Source organism: Phodopus roborovskii, unplaced genomic scaffold, assembly GCF_943737965.1.
Source record: "Phodopus roborovskii unplaced genomic scaffold, PHOROB, whole genome shotgun sequence".
NCBI classification, from domain to species: domain Eukaryota; kingdom Metazoa; phylum Chordata; class Mammalia; order Rodentia; family Cricetidae; genus Phodopus; species Phodopus roborovskii.
The window spans coordinates 45954352-45973747 of NW_026126407.1; the positions used below are offsets into that span (position 1 = coordinate 45954352).

A 19396-nucleotide genomic window follows, 5' to 3' on the forward strand; every position below is an offset into this window, starting at 1 on the left:
ACTCCGGACATTCTCCAGTCCACATTCTCAGGAACAGCATGGGTCTATGTCGTCAAGGATGCCTGCGGTTAATATTATCAGAGCCCGTGATTCTCCTTCCTAGCCCAGTCTATGCCCTGATATCAAGGTTGGAACAGCAACCCAGGAAAGCCCATTGGCTGTCATAGTGATTGGAATAGAGCTAAGGCAACAAAACACAAAGTGCTTGCCAGAACATGTGAGAAGTCATTGCTACCCTTTACTATAAAGCAGGAGCCTAGAGTTGTAATCACGTGTGATTGAGGATGAAGCCAATAGCACTGATGTGGGGACACAGAAGGAGGAGTCAGGTCAGACACAGAGTGAAAACTCCACAGTAAGCTGTGTCTGAAGCCTGGAAGCCTTCTCCTCCTAGGATAGTCAATCTCATGGCCAAAATACCCCAAGTAAATCTTAGCTGCTCTGTAACTAGTAGGGCAGATACCATACACCCATTGTGGGATGGAAGCTTGCCCTGGACCCTCACCACACAATAGGGAGAATGCACAAAAGTTCAGAAAGCCAGGGACATCCCTGTGTGTCTGTGGCATTGTCTAAAGAGCTTTGCCACATCGCCTCCTGAAGGACCCTGACTTCTCCAGCCTCCTTGGAGTTATCTGCTTTTGGAGACATGGAAGCTACAGGCCCAGAATTAGCATCATGTCACGCTAGTGAAGATGACCCTATTGAGCTGTCCAAAGCTCACAGTGAGACTGGTGGTGTACTGGTGGTGTATGCTGTTCACTTGTTCATTTGTTTATTCATTCATTCACATACTCACTCATGCAACATACATCAGTCGCTAAGTGAACATGTGCTATGTGCCAGGCCTTGAATAAAAACATCAAGGAAAGAAAGGATGGGAAAGACATGGTCCTGCCCATGACTGTCATGGTCTAGAAGAGACAGATAAGCTGAAAACATCAATATGAAGAAACTCACAGCACTGAGTGATGGCTCCTGATGAGCAGAGAACAAAGTCAGACAAGGTTTCCAGAAGCTGGGGACCCTGATGGCAGAGAGTCATCCAGGCCAATGATTCAGGTAGGAAAGCACAGAGTAGCATCCCAGCTGACAGTCAGTGGTGTACAAGCTAGGAGATGGTGCTGGGGAGACGGTGTGTGCAAGGTGTCCAGATAGGCTCAGCATTCTGGATCGCCACATGGTCACTGTACAAAACTCAGTTCAACATGGTTCCTCACTTATGCCCCAAAGTCCAAATAACCTTCTCCCTACCATAAATGCCCACCTGGAGGTCGAAGAACTTGCTGTAGCGCCGGTAGATGGCCTCTGTGGTGCCGCTGGACCACGTGACTCGGATGATGTAGACCTGCAGGGAGGGACAGAGGAGATAAGTGTTAACTATAGGGGGATGACTTGGTTGGAGCATCCTCTTCCAGTCCAGATCCCAGGGATTCCATCCCCATGGAACAGTACTGGCAGGTGCACCTGTGTGAGGTCTCTAATGGGTCAGGGGCATTAGCTCAGGACTGGGTTCATGATGCCCAGTGGGTTTCTTAGCAAAGTGAGTTTAGTCCAGCTGTCCCCGTCCTGCTCTCTCACCTATCTTCTGCCATGAGTTAAGCATCACAGAGGCCCTGTCGGATGAGAGCTCCTCGATTGTGGGAAGCTTCCAGCTTCTAAGAAATAAACTTCCATTCTTCACCAATTACCCACCTGTGCCATTCTATTACAACAACGCAAAGCAGACTAAGAAACTCTTCCATTCCTAAGACTGAGGAGGAGTTTGAGGCAGAAAAACTCAGCTTGGCCAAGGACCAGCTAGACCAGTCAGTCCCTTACTGTCTTGGAGCCTTAATAGAAGGGGAATAATAGCCCTTGCCTGCAGAGCTGTGGTGGGGATGGCACAGGGTCAGCTTGGGGCAGTTGCACGCCAGCACTGTAAGGGTGCCTGACTGCTCCCCAGGTGGCTTCTCTGTCAGAGTAATTCTTAAAACCTTCACACCAATCAAGAGAAGTCAGGTACTTGCATTATTAACCTCTTCCATTGCCCAAATACTGAGCTACCCTGATGTTTCCACCAGTGAGGGCTCAGGCCAACTCAGATGTCTCTGGAGTTTCAGCTTCTCCATCTGTGAAGTGGGCTAACAGCACCTGCCTCCTCTGTTTCCTGAGCTATATCTGACCTCGATCACATGCTCCAGTACACACAGGAATCAATACATTGGTAACAAATTTGGGGAAACTGAGGTAACGGTCGGACAGGCATATGCCTCAGTGGGGACAGCACATTAACTTTTCTCCATGGAGCCTCCTTCTCCATCTTGTCCAGCCCCTTAGAAACAGAGGAGGGGCTATCCAAGGTGACTAGGAAGAAGTGGACATGTGAGCTGGACCAATCAAGGTCAGTTAGCTTCAGCCCTGAGACTTTAGGGCCAACTCTGAGAGAGACCAATGCTCCTCCTCTGAAGCTGATCACCTTACCACATCTGTGGTGAGGTCAGCCTGAGAATGAAGCGATATACAGAAACTGGGAGGATGCAATCTGACGGTATCTAGTTCAGCTTGAAGCTAAGCCTACAGACACCTGTTTCCTGAGCCAATAATTACCATTTGGTCCACAGGGAGCTATGTATAATTATAATAAATCTGTATAATTACAATAAAAATAGCTTATTATTTTCACTTGTACATATTTATGGAGTATATTATGATAGTCTGATGTATGCATACCACGTGTAGAGATCAAATCTAAGTGTGTGTGGTATACATGATTGACACACATGACAGACATATCAATCATCTGATATTTACATGTGCACACACACACACACACACACATATACATACACATACACACACAAATGGTGCTGAGGATGGAAACTGAAGGTGTTAAAGCTGAAAGAAACTGCAGAACTCAGCTAAGCTAATTACCTTCTAGTTTGGTAAATTAAGGCTTACAAAGTGAAAACGCAGTATCAAAAGTCCCTGTCCATGGAGAAGTCCAAGCAAAATTTGGCTAGCTGGCTGCACAGGACATTACCATTAAAGATTAAAAGAAAGAGAAAAAATATTAAGAAAGAGTTTTCTTAAAGTCAATGTGAAGCACCTACCCATTTATGGAAGGCCTCTTCACATACGATCCCCTTCTGGACTCCTGTTCTCAGTCTCTGAAGATCCCGGACTACAGCAGGCCTACTGACTTACAGGAATGAAGCCCTGAACAAATCTAACTTAGTGTCTTTAGGCACGGGCCAGACTTTGTCACAAAGCTGTCCTACACCAGCCTCAAGGCCTCAGGGCTGGAAGACGCACACACCTGCTCTGCAGCCATGAGACACTTGCAAGGTGCTGGCCTCTCCGGCTGTGGTGCCCTTCACTCTGGAAGGGAGACAAAAGCCTCCTTGACAATCAAGCAGGAGAATGAGCAGCTATGGCCCTGTCTGGCACCTGGAGCACATCAGGAGTGCTCACCAGCTCCTCCCATGCTGTGGTTACCATGCTCCCGACTGGTACCCATCCCCCTATTTTGTGGTCAGTATCAGTTTCTCTTGGAGAATTACCTCCTTTCTCACTGTTTTCTTATAGGGAGGCATGTTTCCCATGCTTGGCCAAATGCAGCACTGCCTGGCCCCAGCCACAAAAGGGGGTCTGCACCTGACCCAAGTCAGGCTGACAGAATTCATGATTTCCAATGAATTTTTCATGATCTCCAATATATTTTCCCCCTTGAAAAGGCCCTGGCGGGAGAACACCCTGTGAGAAATGATTCCATGACAAGCATTTGTTGCACGGAAGAAAGCCGAGTGAAGAAACGACATCTATCTGGGATGCCTTTTTAAAAGCCTCAAAACTCATGAGCAGGAAACAACCACTCATTTATAACAGGCATATAGAAGACTTGATCATACATCATCACTGGAGTGGATAGATGGATGGCAAGAAAGCCAGTGAGAAGACAACAACGCCACCAGCCATTGGAGAAAAGCAGACTAAACAGCGACGAGAAACTGTACTAACGCTTGGTGAGTGTCCTCATGAGAACCTTGTACTGCAGGCCTGCTCACCAGCCTGTGGTGCGGCCATTAGTAGGTGGAGCCCAGAGGGAGGATGTTAAGTCGCTGAGGGCTTGCTCTTGAAATACGTGCTGGAAACCCTGTCTCTTCCTGTCTTTCCTCTTCTCTTCATGGTCAACACAACATGCTCCCACCATACACTCCACCATGATACACGTTGTCATCACAGATCCAAACGCAAAGGAGATAACTACTCTAGAACCCTGAAAATATGAGCCAAAACAAGCTCTTCCTTCTTAGAACACACTGATCTTGGGCATTTTGTCTCAGTAACAGAAAATCAGCACCCTTGAGACTATCAGCATGGATGAAATGAAAAATACCGACAACCTTGGGCATGATAGTACTGCCTGCAGCCTCAGCTCTTGGAGCAGAAAGATTATGGGGGTTCAAGGTCAGCCTGGGCTATACAGTGAGACCCTGTCCTAATGTCACTGTGGTAGCATTCCAGTCACTGTGACAGAAGGCCTAATGTAAACAACTTAAAAGGAGTGCTCAGGCTCAGGGTTTCAGAGGTGTCAGCCTTTCGTGGCGGGAGGACATGACAGGCCAGGGGAGTACACACTGTGGTGGCAGGAAGCAGGGGGAAGGGAAGGGTTCAAGGCAAATACAGCCTCTGAGGCACACAGATAAGAGCCTGCTTCTGCCTAGGCAGGCCTCTCAGCAATGCCATAGCAATATTATAAAGGCATGGAAAGATACAATGCGCCCATTGGCCAGAGCCCTCTTTGGAAACACCACCCCAGACACGCAAAGGTGTGTGTTGCTGATCTCCTCTGCCCTTCTCAATCCAATCATTCAAGCTGACAGTTAAGGCAAACTGTTACTATCTCAGTCATCACAGTGATCAAGGGAACACACTCCATTGCACTACTTTCTCCCTAGGACGCCCCTCTGTTCTTTCAGCCCTACAGGGTCACAGAAGGACTGTACCTCCAGGTCACATCACCAAAGCTCAGTCACAGGTTCCTAGATGCTGCATGAGCCTGGGCTCTATTCCCTCCTCCTGGTGCCTAAGGGGAGCCCTGATGCCCCAGCCTCCACTCCTGAACTTCAGTCTTCCTGAAAAGAAGTCGAGTCTGGCTAAATGCTCTTTCACCACCCACCCGCGAGCCTGCTGTCCCTCTATGTAGGCCTAGAGACCACCCCAGGGAGCTCTGGGTTTAGTCCCACCCTGCGGGGAAGTTGCCCCAAGAGGTCATCAGCTACTCATGGATGATGTGAAGTGTTTTGTGGCCTGGGCCAGAGTGACTTCCTTCTTTGAGGATCACCACCAGTCCTGGCTAGACTTGGAACATGTTCATAAGGTGGGAAAGAAAGCATCAGTACCCTAATGGATGTACCCTGTGAGAAGGCCAACTCTCCTGCCTGCTCCCACTGCCAGGACTGTGTGGGACAGTCCTCCACCCCACACTGGGCTCTTGCTCAGGAATAAGACCCGAGCTGCCCCACACAAGAGCCACAGCCTTGAGGCATCGGCACAAACAGGGCAGATGTCTGGTCTGCAGAGAGACGAAGGCCGTTACAACACGGGGGTCTAGGGAGAGCCCACCTCGATCTGGCCAGTGCTCAGGAGCCTACTTCCAGGCCCCACCCCTGACTTCTCCTCAGCACAGCAGGGCCTGGGCCTTCCCTTCGCTTCCCTTCTGTCAAGACAAGGGGGTTTGTGCAAATAACAGAACTCCAGGGTTATGTCAGATGAAGTTCTTACACCGAAGCCAGTCACCTTGGCTTCAGGGGAGTCACAGTTGGCCTCTGTGCCTGAGGTTTTACGTGTGAGGTGGGAATGGCAAATGGCACTGGCCTGTACTGAACATAAATAGCTTTTTCCTTCTAGGCATTATTCCTACCAACACAATCTAACATTGTTCACATGGCATCTCTGTTGGTATCAGGTGTCAGCATCATGAGTGACCTAGAGCTACAGAAAGCATGTGGGGGGATGTGTGTGTGTGGGGGTTATATGCAAATGTTGAGCTATTTCACTTAAGTGTCTACAGATTTTGATGCCCATGGGGGAGGAGGGACTGGAATCAAGCCCTCATGGGGACCAAAGGATATTGTGCAAAATTATATGCACAGTACACATACATGCTATGCTATATACACATGCCATATCATACATACAATATACATATGCGTAGCAGCTCCTTGCCACTTGAAGTAGCTCTGTTCTACAATGCTGTCAGTAACAGTGACTTGGCCAATACTTCAGCATTACTCCTTGGAGTAACACAGGGACCTTCAAGTTTTCAAGCATTTTTATCATCAGATCAATATATAATTTCATCATCTATGCTTAGGTTCATTCACACTGAACTCAATGGTCAGTAGCTCCATCATTCAAGCCTGGATGAAGCTTTTCTAACCCACACATACATATGAGGCTCAGTGACCTTTTCCAACTCAGGGTCCCAAGTTCCACCTCAGCCCCAGTCATGGGGACATTTAAAAATAGGGAAATCACTAGCAAATGCACACAAATGTAAAAGGTGGAAAAAGAAAACCATTTGTTCAGGACACAGAGTGAAAACAAGAAAGCCAAATGTCATCCTACTCAAACTCAGCCGAAAAATGTCATGTATTGCTGGACGACACGAATTCTGACATTTGTGGCAAACCCATGCCTGCAAGCATCCCCAAAAGCCACTAGTGGCCATTTGGGTCACAGATAAATGCCATCATGTATTCAGATTCACAAATATCAATAATGAGGATGTTGTTAACTCTGGTCTTGACGCTTTCTCTTATTTCCAGACGTTTTTGTGCTGTACCAGTGCTCCTCGATTTATGATGGGCTGTATTTTTTTTAAAAATGCATTTGTTTTTATGAACATTAGTGTTTTGCCTGCATGTGTGTCTGTGTAAGGGTGCCAGGACCCCTGGAACTGGAGTTACAGACAATTGTGAGCTGAGATGTGGGTGATGGGAACTGAATCTCAGGTCCTCTGGAAGAGCAGTTGGTGATCTTAACCTGTGAGCCATCTCTCCAGTGACGGACTCTATCTTCTCCCCCCCCCCCTTAGGTTTTTTTTTGAGACAGTGCTTCTCTGTGGCTTTGGAACCTGTCCTAGAACTTGCTTTGTAGACCAGGACTGCCTCTGCCTCCCAAGTGTTAGGATTAAAGGCATTCCCCACCACCACCCAGCTATGGTGCACCCAGCTATAACATGATAAATCCTTACATTGAACACCTTAAGCAGAAAATGTACTGACTCCACCTGATCTCTTCATTTCCAATGTCAATACTCAAAGGGTTGGTTTTTCCAAGAATAAAGTCTGAAGCCAAAATCCAGCATACAGCCCCTTGGGAAATCAGAGCTGGGCCCTGGCAAAAGATATCAAGCCATCTCCTGTGGGAAGGACCCATGTTCTGGTCAATGAACATGCCTCATTTCTGCTCACTCACTAGCTTAGGGTCTAGCACTTGGCCCCAGTGGCCCCCAGAATGGGCAGGCCATTCTCCAGGGCAGCCTGATGACCTGTGGCTGCTGCTCAGAGCACACAGAACTGCGATACTAAAGGGTTTCATCATGTGAACTGCAAACATGGTTGAGTTGTTCCTTGGAGGCTGAGGGATATCCTCTAATCTTATTCCAATTTGCAGATCTATTGCTGGAGTTTCTGGGGGATTCTGGCTTGGCTCCAACTCCAGGCTGAGAGCAACAATTGGGTGAGACCACTATGCTGGTCATAGAATGGTTGTCACACTGCGGGGCTGCAGGGGCCAGAGGCTGATGCTTATTTACCTTCCTCACACTCTTTCTCAACAGGTTCTGGTCTCCTACCACAAAGGACTAACAATCTCAGAGTAGGACACACTGGCCAGGAGGGATTTAACACCAGAGTTCCTTGGTTCTATTTCTAGCAAGTGTTAGTGGTTTTCCATTTATGGTAGATGGCTACAGTTTCCCTTTAAAAGTAACGGAACTGTCTCAGTGAGTGCATGTGAGGAGCCAGGCTGTGCTGGGAATATATAGTAAGACAGTCTGTGGGCATAGAGAAGTTCTGATGGTGCTGGGGGAGCGAGAATGAGGCTGGTCCTATGTCCATGACTTCCCTGCCATTCTCTCTGCATCTGGAGTTCTGTTGTTCATAGCCCAGTGGACAGCATTTCTAAAATCAGAAGCTCTCCCCTGCCTCTTCTGTGCCTGTGGGTGGTCTGCAATGACCTTGGGGTGACTGAAAAAAAAATCTAAAGGAAAGGCCCCAGTGGGACTAAGGCTGTTTCCCTGGGGGGGGGGGGGTTGAGAAAGATACATCGTCAACAGAAAGATACATTGTCAACAAGACTGTGCTGTTAGTCATTAGCAACGTCTGCCATGGGGGCAGGCTGGATGGTGAAATGCATGCTACAATCCAGACTTCATGGAGAAATCCAACCCTCATACTGCAACAGAGATTAACCTCCTCAGGATTACACCGCAGGCTCCTCCTACTTCTACAAAAGGGAAGTTCTGAGATAACCTTTGGGCTTTCCACACAATAGCTTGTTCAGAGAAGTGTAAATGTGAAGAACTCTTAGGCTAGCTGTCAAATTGGCCTTCCTTTGCAGGGCAAAGGCCAAGTGGGTGGGCCTCTGGACTGTCTACCCTAGTTTCCACAGCACATGCCACTTTTAGCTCTCCTATATGTAGGAGAGGGTGTAACCAGCACCCCACAGACCAAATTGTTAGACACTGTGGATCCATGGTGCCATGGGCAACCATTCCCTGGAGCCTGCAGACAGGGCCCCAGCTCTTGGCAGACTGCAAGGGCTTCCAATACTTTAATAGAGGAAATCCTTGTTTTAGGATAACCTTTATTTTATGGTTAGGGAAAGTTGGAAGGAGTTGCCCAAGGCCACGTAGTCTATGGGGAGGAGGGTTGGAACCAGAAGCCAGGGCTCTCTTTGGCAAAGGTTAGGGCAGGGATCTCCCTCTAGAATGCTGCTCTTGATCCCAGGGAAGAATACAGATCTTTTGGGAGGTGGGGAGGTGGCGGTTTAGGTGGGGGGGCATGCAGAGTATACAAAGAGCATCGCTGAGAGCCTGTAGATTCTGCTCACAGGCCACAGTCAGTCCAGTGAGCCATCAGATCAGAGTAACTAACACAGCCCTGCTCTGCCACCAAAGCAAACCCCAAAGTCACTCTGCTAAGTGACCCTGGGATGAGGAAAGGCAGCATGGGAAAGGGGGAAAGGGCATGTGACAGTAAGATGGAAGGAGGAAGTCTGGGTTTCTTCTGAGTGGTAGATGACTACAGTTAACAATGCCATTATATATTTTAAAACAGCGAGCAGAAAGGCTGTGTGTAGCTATAGAAAAGATACCCATTTAAGGCAGTAGACACACCAAGTGCTCAAACATCACACCGTGTTCCATAAATTATCAATAAAAAGTAGTTTAAAGTGATCCGGATAAACCTGTTTCCTGTTTTGGAGCATGCAGGGTTATGTTCAAGGAGTCCACAAACCTCTAGCAGGGCATGAGGGTGCACACCTTTAACCCCAGCACTGGGAGGCAGAGACAGGTAGACCTCTTTGAGTTCAAGGTTAGCCTGGTCTACGAAGTGAGTTCTAAGACAGCCAAAGACTATAGTATTGATATCATGTCTCAAAACCAACAAAAATCATCTCTAAATCGTAGGTGGGTTCCCCTTAAAGCTCCTGCCTAGCCTGTGCTCCCAAGCTGAGTATTAGATCCAACAAGGAGCCTGACTGTGCTTGCCTCTGGCCGTGTGCTGCCCTGGCCACGAGGCCCAAAATGGACAGCCAAGTCAGGGGTGAGAGGGAGGGGCCAGAAAGAGAAGGGGCTAGAGAGAGAAGAAACAGGGAGGGGCGAGGGGGTAAAAAGGAGGGGAAGAGGAAAAAAAGTGGGTCTGGGACAAGCACGTTGGAGGACCAGGGGCACAGGGGAGTGAGGTAGCTGCAGCTGGCCTCGTTTGGGCCTGAACTAATAGGAAACATGACTCCACCGCTCCTCCTGGAGACCCTGGGCTCCCTTTGGTTCTGATTCACCAACTCTCTCCAGCTGTTGGCCCAACATCTGGCCTATGTAGGTCAGTGCCTCCAGCCTCCTTCTGAAACTGCAACACGCTGCAGTTTGATTTCCCAACACCCCACGGCAGCCCTGCCACAGGAAGTGCTGAAAAATGTGGATTTCTCTTAAATAAAAACATGTTCAATTTATTCCTGGATAGGAATGCTGCCGAGCTTCATGACGCTACAAAGGAACACTGGGTGCTAGTGGGTAGTGCTGGTGTTAACAGGGAACACTGAGTGCTCTCAGGGAGTACTGAGTCCTAGGAGGAGAGGAAAGGCTGGGCGTTCAGAGGGAAGGCCGGGTACTAAGAGGAAGCGCTAGGACGGCAGAGGTAGGCAAGCCAAGGTGCAGGCAGGGCAGGTAGCTCTGCCCTGGATCTGGGCCCGTTTCCTGTCATGTACCACCAGGTCCAGGCCTGGATCACCTGCCAGGAAGGTGGGGTCATGCTGGGGTGAGACAGAGCAGGAGGAAACCACACATACTTGAGATCAGCCAGTGGGGAGGACAGGTCAGCTTCACCCCAGCCCACCCGCCTCTGAAGTCCTTTCTCCCAGTTCTCCAGGCCCCAAGTCAGCAGCAGGAATCACCAAACTCAGTGGCACCCCACAGCAAGAGACAAAGAGACACTGGAGATGGCAGGCAGCCAATTTCTTCCCCTCCCTTTTTCTCTTTCCCATTTTTTTCAATTAAGTGAATGGTTGGAATGGGGCCCAGACACAAGAGCTGGCGGTGCCCTGCACCAGTTAAGATGTACCAGACTTAGGGCTGGGTCCCAGCCACCTTTGCACACTGCGAGGCAGGGGCTGGTGCCTGAGGGTTTGTGGCTACACCTGTCTGCAGGTGTGTGGCCTGGAGGCAGGCAGGTAGGAGGTAGAGCGTACCCTAAGGGAAAGTTGGGCCCTTTGTCCAACATATGCTACTCAGCTTCATCTGATACACACAGATCTGCTATGTACCAACTGGGGCCATGGCCACGCAGAGCAGAGAATGTCACGTGATGGAGAGGTTGTAAGGACTTCAGCCATCCACCCCTCCTCTCCAGGAGCACGAGACTATCCCTCCCAGGGATACTTTCCCTGTGTCTTCTGCTTAGCCACTACGTGACCTCCCACTGGAGCCTCAACAGACAGCCTGAGTCTGAGTTGGCAGGGATTCTCTGTGTTCCCTAGACGCCACAGCCACCTTCTCAGCAAGACACCAGAAAACACCAAGCTATGTGCCCGGCTGTCACCCACTCTCACAGGACCCTCCAGCAGCAGGCCCCAGTCTTACCACTGTTCTGCCAGGGCCTGGGAACAGCGGGCTTTTGAAACAGCCAATAAAAGAGAGCCCAAACAGGGCTCCATGGTCAAAGATCACAGTGACCTCGCTCAGGCTCTGTGCCTGGACAGTCACAATGCTGCTGAAATGGACGAATGAATAGCTCAGCTGCAAGGGGAAAAGGAACAAAACTGCTTTGTGACTAGGAGAATGCAGGCATGGGCTGAGCCTGGAGGGAAGCCTCACTCTGCTGGCTGCTCTAACTGCCCTACACATTAGCGGACATAGAATGACCCCGAGTATTAGAAACTGCAGGGGAGCAGCATCCTATTGCCGGGTGAGAGCTTGACCAGTGCCTGGCCTGTAGCAGTCCGTATAAGAGCTCATAGAACATTAGACCAGTGGGGTGTGGTGGCATATGCCTTTAATCCTACAACTCAGGAGGCAGAGGCAGGTGGATCTCTGTGAGCTTGAAGCCAGCCTGGTCCATATGGTGAATTTCAGGCTAGCTAAGGATATGCAGAGAGACTCCATCTCAAAAAGAAAAGGAACCTTGGATCAAAAAAAGTTATATGTTCTGTTTTGTGTTGTTTTCAGATGGGGATCTCAAGTAGCCCAGGCTGGCCTTGAACTCCTGATTCTCCCCTCTTCCTCTACCCTGTACTGGGATTATAGATACAGGCCTACTGATGGTTAGAAGAGCTGATAGTGTCCGTCCTCTGGTCAGTCAGTGTCTAGATCTGGCAATTAACAAGCCAAGGCTGGAGCTCACAGCATGACCTGTGCCTTTCCTTGGGCACACTTGGATCCTGTGGTGGAGGCCATGTCAGCAGGAGAAGGTGGAGCACTGGTGAGCAGGGAAGGTGAACACTGGTGAGCAGGGAAGGTGGAGCACTGCTGGTCAGGGAAGGTGGAGCACTGCTGAGCAGGGAAGGTGGAGCACTGATGAGCAGGGAAGGTGGAGCACTGATGAGCAGGGAAGGTGGAGCACTGCTGAGCAGGGAAGACAGCTCACAGGTCTTTGTGCATGGGCATGCCTGGGGCTACTCATACTTCGGCCCATGTCCCCTTATTTTAGGGGGACATTCAGGGCCAAGGGCTAGAGCTGCCACTGGACTGGCCAGGCGAAGCACTCTGCTTGCAGACTAATGTACTAAAGCCTGGAAACACCGCTGGCCTGAGCCTGTGGCTCCAGCTGGGCCTTGGCTGCCAACTCACACATCTCTGCACACATCTGGCCTGAGCAGCATGGGAATTTTCCAATGGCAAGCAGTGGTGTTGGCGCCCAAGCCCAGGCTCAGGACACCAACCTTCAGGCTGGTTTTCTAGGAACAACTCCAGGGCAGGCACTTAGGGTTTGCTAAGATTTTGAAGACTGCCAGGCCTTAGAGGTGCCTGGGCAATGTGAGAGGGGTTGAAGCAGATGGGGCTGCCTCGTGTTGACAGGGCTGCCTAGGGCCACTGAGTTGATAACAGTATCCACTAGGTACACCACACAACTACTTCCTTTATGATATGCCACTGGCTTTGGACTCAGAGAGGGTCAATAGTTTTACCCACCTTCACATGGGACAGAACTGGGAACAGAACCCAGCCTGTGTGATGTAGGAGTCAAAGCCCATGGTATGTAGTCAGACACCTAAAGGGCCAGCACAGTATCCAGCACCTTAGCAGGGTTCCTTCATGGGCCACAGGCCAGCTGGGCGCTAAGCAGAACACAAGGGGACTAGTTCTGTTAGTGGCACCTAGGGACACCGTCCAGGTCAGAAACAATTGCTCTAGATCTTAAGGGGTGATAGAGCCTTCTATCTGGCAGCCACACTAATGACCCCTCCTCCTAGGAAGCCAACCTCATGTGGTAGAAGATATGATCTGCCCCATTTTGTAGCACACAAAAATGATGTTCAGAGAGGCTGTATTGCTACTTGTCCAGTGTCACACAGGGTCTGATTAGGGAGATGACAGAGCAAGGGTTCGGATTTCCTTCAAAGCAGAAGAGCAGTGTCATACCACAGTAAGGGACCACCTCAGCCCAGCCAGGCAGGTGACTACCAAAAAGACAAGCAATGACGAACGCAGGCAAGATGCCAAAGGAGAAAGCTCCTGCATGGCTTGTGGGGGATGCAAACTAGTACTAGACTGTGGAAAATAGCATGGTGGTCCTTCCACACTCTAGAACTAGAACTATCACTGTATGACCCAGAAGCCTGCTCCTGGAAATGCCTCCAGAGGAAGTGAAATCAGTATGTCAAAAGAACAGCTGGACCCCATGCTCACTGCAGCACTGTTCACAACAGGAATGTGGCTGATGCACAATGGAACGTTATTTGGCTAGAAAAAGAATATGACAACCTTGATGGAGCCAGGTGACATTATACTTTGTGAAATAGCTAAGGCACAGGCAATTACGTGGTGATTTCACTCACAATGCATCTTAGGCTCTCTATTGCTGTGATGAAACACCATGACCAAAGCAACTTGGAGAGGAAAGGGTTTATTTTAGCTTACACTTCCAGGTAACAGTCCATTGCAGAGGGAAGTTGGGATAGGAATTCAAACAGGGCAGGAACCTGGAGGCAGGAGCCGATGCAGAGGCCACGGTGGGCGTGGCACTGCTTACTGGTTTGCTTCTTGTGGCTTGCTCATCCTGCTTTCTTATAGAATCCAGGACCACCAGCCCAGGGATGAAATCATGCACAATGGACTGGGCCCTCTTTATCAATCACTAATTACAGGCTTGTCCTACAGCCCAATCTTACGGAAGCAGTTTCTCGACTGAGGTTCCCTCTCCTCAGATGACTGTAGCTTGTGTCAAGTTGACATGAAGCTAGCCAGTGCATGTAGAGAAGCTAAAACCTGTGGATCTCATGGAGGTAAAGAGAATGGAGGTGTCCAGAAGCTGGGAGGGGTAGAGACAAGACAGTTACTGGAGATGTGACACAATTAGATAGGAGGGATGATGTCTAATGCTCTACAGTGCCATGGGCAACCATGGTGGCAGTTAACTGTATACTTCAAAGAAGCTACAGGAGAGAATTTGGGGCATCCCCACACAGCACTGGTAATTATCTGGGGTGATAAACACAGCAATACCCTGATCTGGTCATCACATACATACATGTTCAGATCTCAGTGTGTGCCCTATGAATACGTGTGACCATTATGTGCCAATTAAAAGAAGACTATTGAAAACAGAAAAAATCCTAGCAGGTGGTCAGATGATGTGGAGTGACTGTAGGAGGTGAACGTCACCATGGAAAGCTGAGTGCAGCGCTGGTGAATGGGTGTGGGCTGTGGGGTTCATGGCCAGAGAAAATGAACCAGCCATGGCCTGACCATGCCTGCTGTCCCTGGTAGTCTTCAAGAGTGACCACTCTGAGTAGGGCATGCTGGCACATGTCACAGTAATCCAGCATTAGGAAGGCTGAAGCAAGAGAATGAATTCCAGGTCAGTCTAGGCTACATAGTGAATTTCAAACCAGCCAGAGTTATACAGAAGGGCAGTCTCAAAACAGTAAACATGGCTGTGCTTAAGATGCCGAATTCCACACTTGCCAGTCCCCTCACCACACATGTCCAACTCCTGCCCTCTGGTCACCCAGCTGTGTGCCTCAGGAAAGTCCTCTCTCAGCCTTTGTTCTACCTCTAGATGTAACACAAGGTGAGGTCTAGCCAACTGCACGCATAGTGCCAGCACACAATGGCACCCAATAAAGTTGGTTATTGCTCCAATCCACTCCTGCTATCTGGGTAAGCCTGGAAACCCACAGAACTGGGCCCAGAGGCACCCATCCTGCCAGGAGCCTGGCACCTCCCCAGACAAGAAGGGAATGGGACCTGATGAGGGTGTCATTCGGGAGATGTGGGCTGGCATGGCAGGAAAGGCAGACAAGGCTACTGCTCATGTTCAGTTGGCCGTCTCCTCCACCACACAGCTTCCCCTGGGCCCAGCCTGCCATCTGCCACTGGTCATCCAGACAGGGTTTTCCTAAAGCAGAGCTGTGGTTTGTTCCCCAAGGGCTCCTGTGTTAGAAGTTTGCTTTCTAATTTGCCACATGGGACCTTTAAGAGGTGGGGGCCTAGTTCCAGGTGATTGGGTCTCTGGGGGATTAAGTGGTTCTGCCAAGATTCCAGTAATTCTATAAGAACAAAGAGTTGTAAAAGAAGGACTTCTGTTCCTGGCTTCCTGTCCTATACCAGTGACAGTTCCTGACACCTACTGGGCCAGCTGAGGACCCTTACCACTGCTGCCACACTATTTTTGTGTTTCCCCACCTGTGAGCTAAAGAAACTTTTTATATTTTTCAGTTACTCAACCTCTGGCATTTTGTCACAGAAACAGAAAACTGACTAATACATACAGCACTTAAGCTAATTCCTCTCCTCCGTAGGGCCCCTTTGTGGCTCCTTTAAAAAACAAAACAAAACAACAGCGAATACCACAGATTTGTATTTAATAAGCACAACTCTAGCACTGGGCAGATGGATGAAGGAGCAAGGCTGCAGAGATAGACTTCCTCCTCAGACATACCAGGAAGTCTCTGCTCCTGCATCAAGTATAAGTGGCTCTCACAGGCCAGGTTCTGTGAGTACAGCTGGTCACCCATGTCCAGCCTTGCTGGTTCAGAACCTGGTGGACACGAACACTCTCATCCCAATCAGGGCTCTGTGTGGACTCCTATGTCATCCTACACTGGCCTCTCCTCTTTGGGAGAACTAGATAATATGTAAAAACAAGACGATTTCATGTGACTGCTAACCACATGCCAGGTCACCACTGCTCTGCTCTGTTCTGCTCTGCAGGGAGGCACCCAGGCTAGAGTTTCTGTTTTGCAATGAGGATGGTATGCGGGGAGGGTAAGGAACTCGCTTACAGGAATAAGCAGGCCTACTAACTGCAGAGTCTGAGGTCTTAAAACCATTCACATTCCCACCCACTGAGATGACACTCTTGGCACACTCCCCAGACCCACTAGCTGCACAGAAAAGCTCTGCTAATGAAGATCACACTGTATCCGGCCATCCTCTCTATCCTCCAGGCGTGGCTCTGGGTTCCCTCCAGATTCACTCGTCCACTTCATCCATCTCTAGATGGCTTAAAGCCTAACACAACACAAGTACAATGTAAACAGTTGTTATACACATTCAATACAGATACGGCCATCACAGGCCTAACCACACAGAACACTCCACCAACGGGTAAATTTGCCTCCCTCCCAAAAATGTTTTCTTCCTTCCTTCCTTCCTTCCTTCCTTCCTTCCTTCCTTCCTTCCTTCCTTCCCTCCCTCTCTCCCTCCCTCCCTTTCTTTCTTCTCCCTCAATATTTTCAAACCATGGTTGATCCCAGCCCATGGACAGAACTGTAGGCACAGAGGCCAACTGGACACTTTTAATTTAATTTGCCTTGTATGCTGAGCATCTCTTCATTTCACCAGACAAGCTTTGGACAAACCACTTTTAAAAGGATCCTTGGTCTATAGCAATGCAGTATATCATTCTTTCCCAGTGGTAGATATCTAAGCTATTTGAATAGTTTAAATGCTGGACATCTTAACCTGTCAGTCCTCATAGAAGCTGTTTAATCTGAACTTTAGTGACCTGGACCCTTGTCCATCTAGAACATGGATGTGTGCATGGCCATTTCTGACTGGTGTGTACTTGAGACTGCTGAGTAAAAATCCTAAGGCTTTGATCCAGCACTTGGGAGGCAGACAATCAGGCTACACAGTGAGACCCCATCTGAAAAGAAGAAACAGACACAAAGACAAGAGCACATCACTGGTCTGAAAGCTGACCTTGGTGGTAAAGCCATAAAAGAGAACTGGCTGCAGGCGGTACTCTAGCCACTACCCACCCTGCTGTTCTCACACAGTGTACTCAAGAAAATGTTTATCCTTTAAAAAAAAAAATAGGGAAGCATTTATTCAGCACTTCTATATGCCAGGAAGTGAATGAAACCTTTTCTGTGACTAAGCCGCCTCAGTCATTATCCTACCCTCATTTCCCAGAAGAGAGAGCAGGCACAGAGACGCTAAGCCACTAACTCCAGGTCACTGAGCCAGGTCAAGTCCAAGCCACCTGGCTATCAATGCCTCTGAGCATTTTACCCAGGGACTGTTCATCCTTTTTGGGAGCTCATTTGTCAATCTCGTGTAATTGACCACTCCATTTTAAAATGATTTAAAAATCAATAAAATACATAGGATTCCAAATGAAACTAAGTCGAACTCCATTTATTAAAATTAAAAGCAAAATTGTGAAGGCATATGTTTATTCACATAAAAAAAACTATCAACAAGTCATGTGACTCCAGGATTTTAAGCAGTGACAGGGACCAGGGAACTATTAAACATACGCAGAAGAGTTGGTGAATTTATCTGGAAAGACAAGTCAGTCACATCAGGATGGAATGGATGGAAGACAGCCTCAGAGAGTTGTGGAAACTAAGTTCTAGCCCTTTCTAAGCCCTAGGCCCATGCTGAGAACCCCCTGCTAGATGCCATTGGCTCCCCAGACCCCAAGCATCATCTCCATTTGGTTTTCCTCACAGGGAATGGGGATGCCCAGGCCTCTGACCCCAGCCCTGTCCCCTCCATCCTCTGCATCAGATGCATGTCACCAGAGGTGACCTCTTTAAGGACAGCCCTGTGACTGCTCATCACTGCTTATCCCTCTGGCCCTGAGCCACAGCTGGCCCAGGGCAGACATTAAACCACATCTGTGGAACTGACTGGAAGCCAAGGGTGGCCCAAAGCCACAGCTGCTGATTCACACCTTGGCCCGAGAGGAGGAAACAGTGACGCCACCTTGTGGGTTCTGGCCTGTGGGCCAGCACTGTGGGCGGGGGTTCGTGCAATTCTGCTTAATTAGGCAGAACTGAACACATCAACCCTGTGTGCTTTAAGGCAGCTTCCCTCCAGTGAGGGGTGGAAACGCTGTTGGTACCGGAATTTCAGCCAAGAGTGGTCCTGGGCAAACTGCCTCACCTTTCTGTGAAGCACACTAGGGCAGTACTCCTAAGTCATATATGCATGGTGTCACCTTCCCAGTCCATGTCTCCTCCTTCCAACTCCAGCACCCGTTGACCTCTGCTGCCCACTTGAAGTAAGCATAGCACTGTCAATCAGGATATCCCACCTCCACCTGACTGACGGTCAGGAGATCTGGCCAATTGGAGTCCCTCTTAGAGCTATGGAAACAGATGTCTCAGGTGGTGCTAATGTCACTTCGTTCAGAGATGGGAAGGACAGAGATTCATTTGGTTCTGCACATTTCTCTGGTTCAAGTTGGTCAGGCTATTTCGAGTTTTGTTTGTTTCTCTGTCACTGTTGATCAACTTTTTATTCCGTAACACTGTTGCACAGACTAAGTGGCATCAGGCACGAGACCCTTGAGCACACGAGAAACACTCAGGTCAATGACAGTTACTGTCTGATATTATTACCACAATAAGCAATAAAAATATTGTTTAATTCTGAAAGCAAAAGAGACTTAGAGTTACCAGGACACTTAACAAATGTCATAATCCCAGTGGCTTTTACACTGTCCCCTGAAGAGCCAGTCTTGGCTCCACTGTCTACATGGGCTCTGCCCTCTTTCTGCTTCTGGGATGAGTACAGGAGGCTCAAAGACTAGCTTCTCTCTGAGGATCAGCTTCTCTCTAAGGATCAGCTTCTTTCCAAGGATTAGCTTCTCTTTCTGCCCAGTGGCTTTCACTGTGCATATGGTCTGTGCAGTGCACAAGCCCCAGCCCCAGCCTACAAGCATGGTCCCAGATGCCCAGGTCTCTTATTTCCTTCTATCTATGGTGTCTAGCTCCATTCCTCACATTTCTTCTGCTTGCCCAATCTCTGCCCCTCTTCTCTTTCTTACCCTCATCCATGAGGCACCACCCACCCCCTGCTGGATGATTAGCCTCAGGTTACACCCTCAGGGCTTGCCTTCTGGGAGTCCAGGGCTAGAGGCAGCCCAGGTGAGCTGTCTGTCTGCCCTCTTTCTCGGAGACCCTTTGTTTATCTGGACATTGCCCTTGTGTTTTTTGAGTACCTGGCCCTTGG

General features: G+C 49.1%; 1 protein-coding gene across 1 annotated transcript in view; it reads right to left on the reverse strand.

Moving 5' to 3' along the window:
* The window catches only part of Sh3pxd2b (SH3 and PX domains 2B), a 77739-nt gene that overhangs the window by 49525 nt on the left and 8818 nt on the right, over positions 1-19396 (reverse strand). Inside the window, exon 2 of the mRNA XM_051180994.1 lies at positions 1268-1348. Within this exon, the coding sequence (XP_051036951.1) occupies positions 1268-1348 (81 nt within the window). The remainder of the gene's footprint in view (positions 1-1267; positions 1349-19396) is intronic.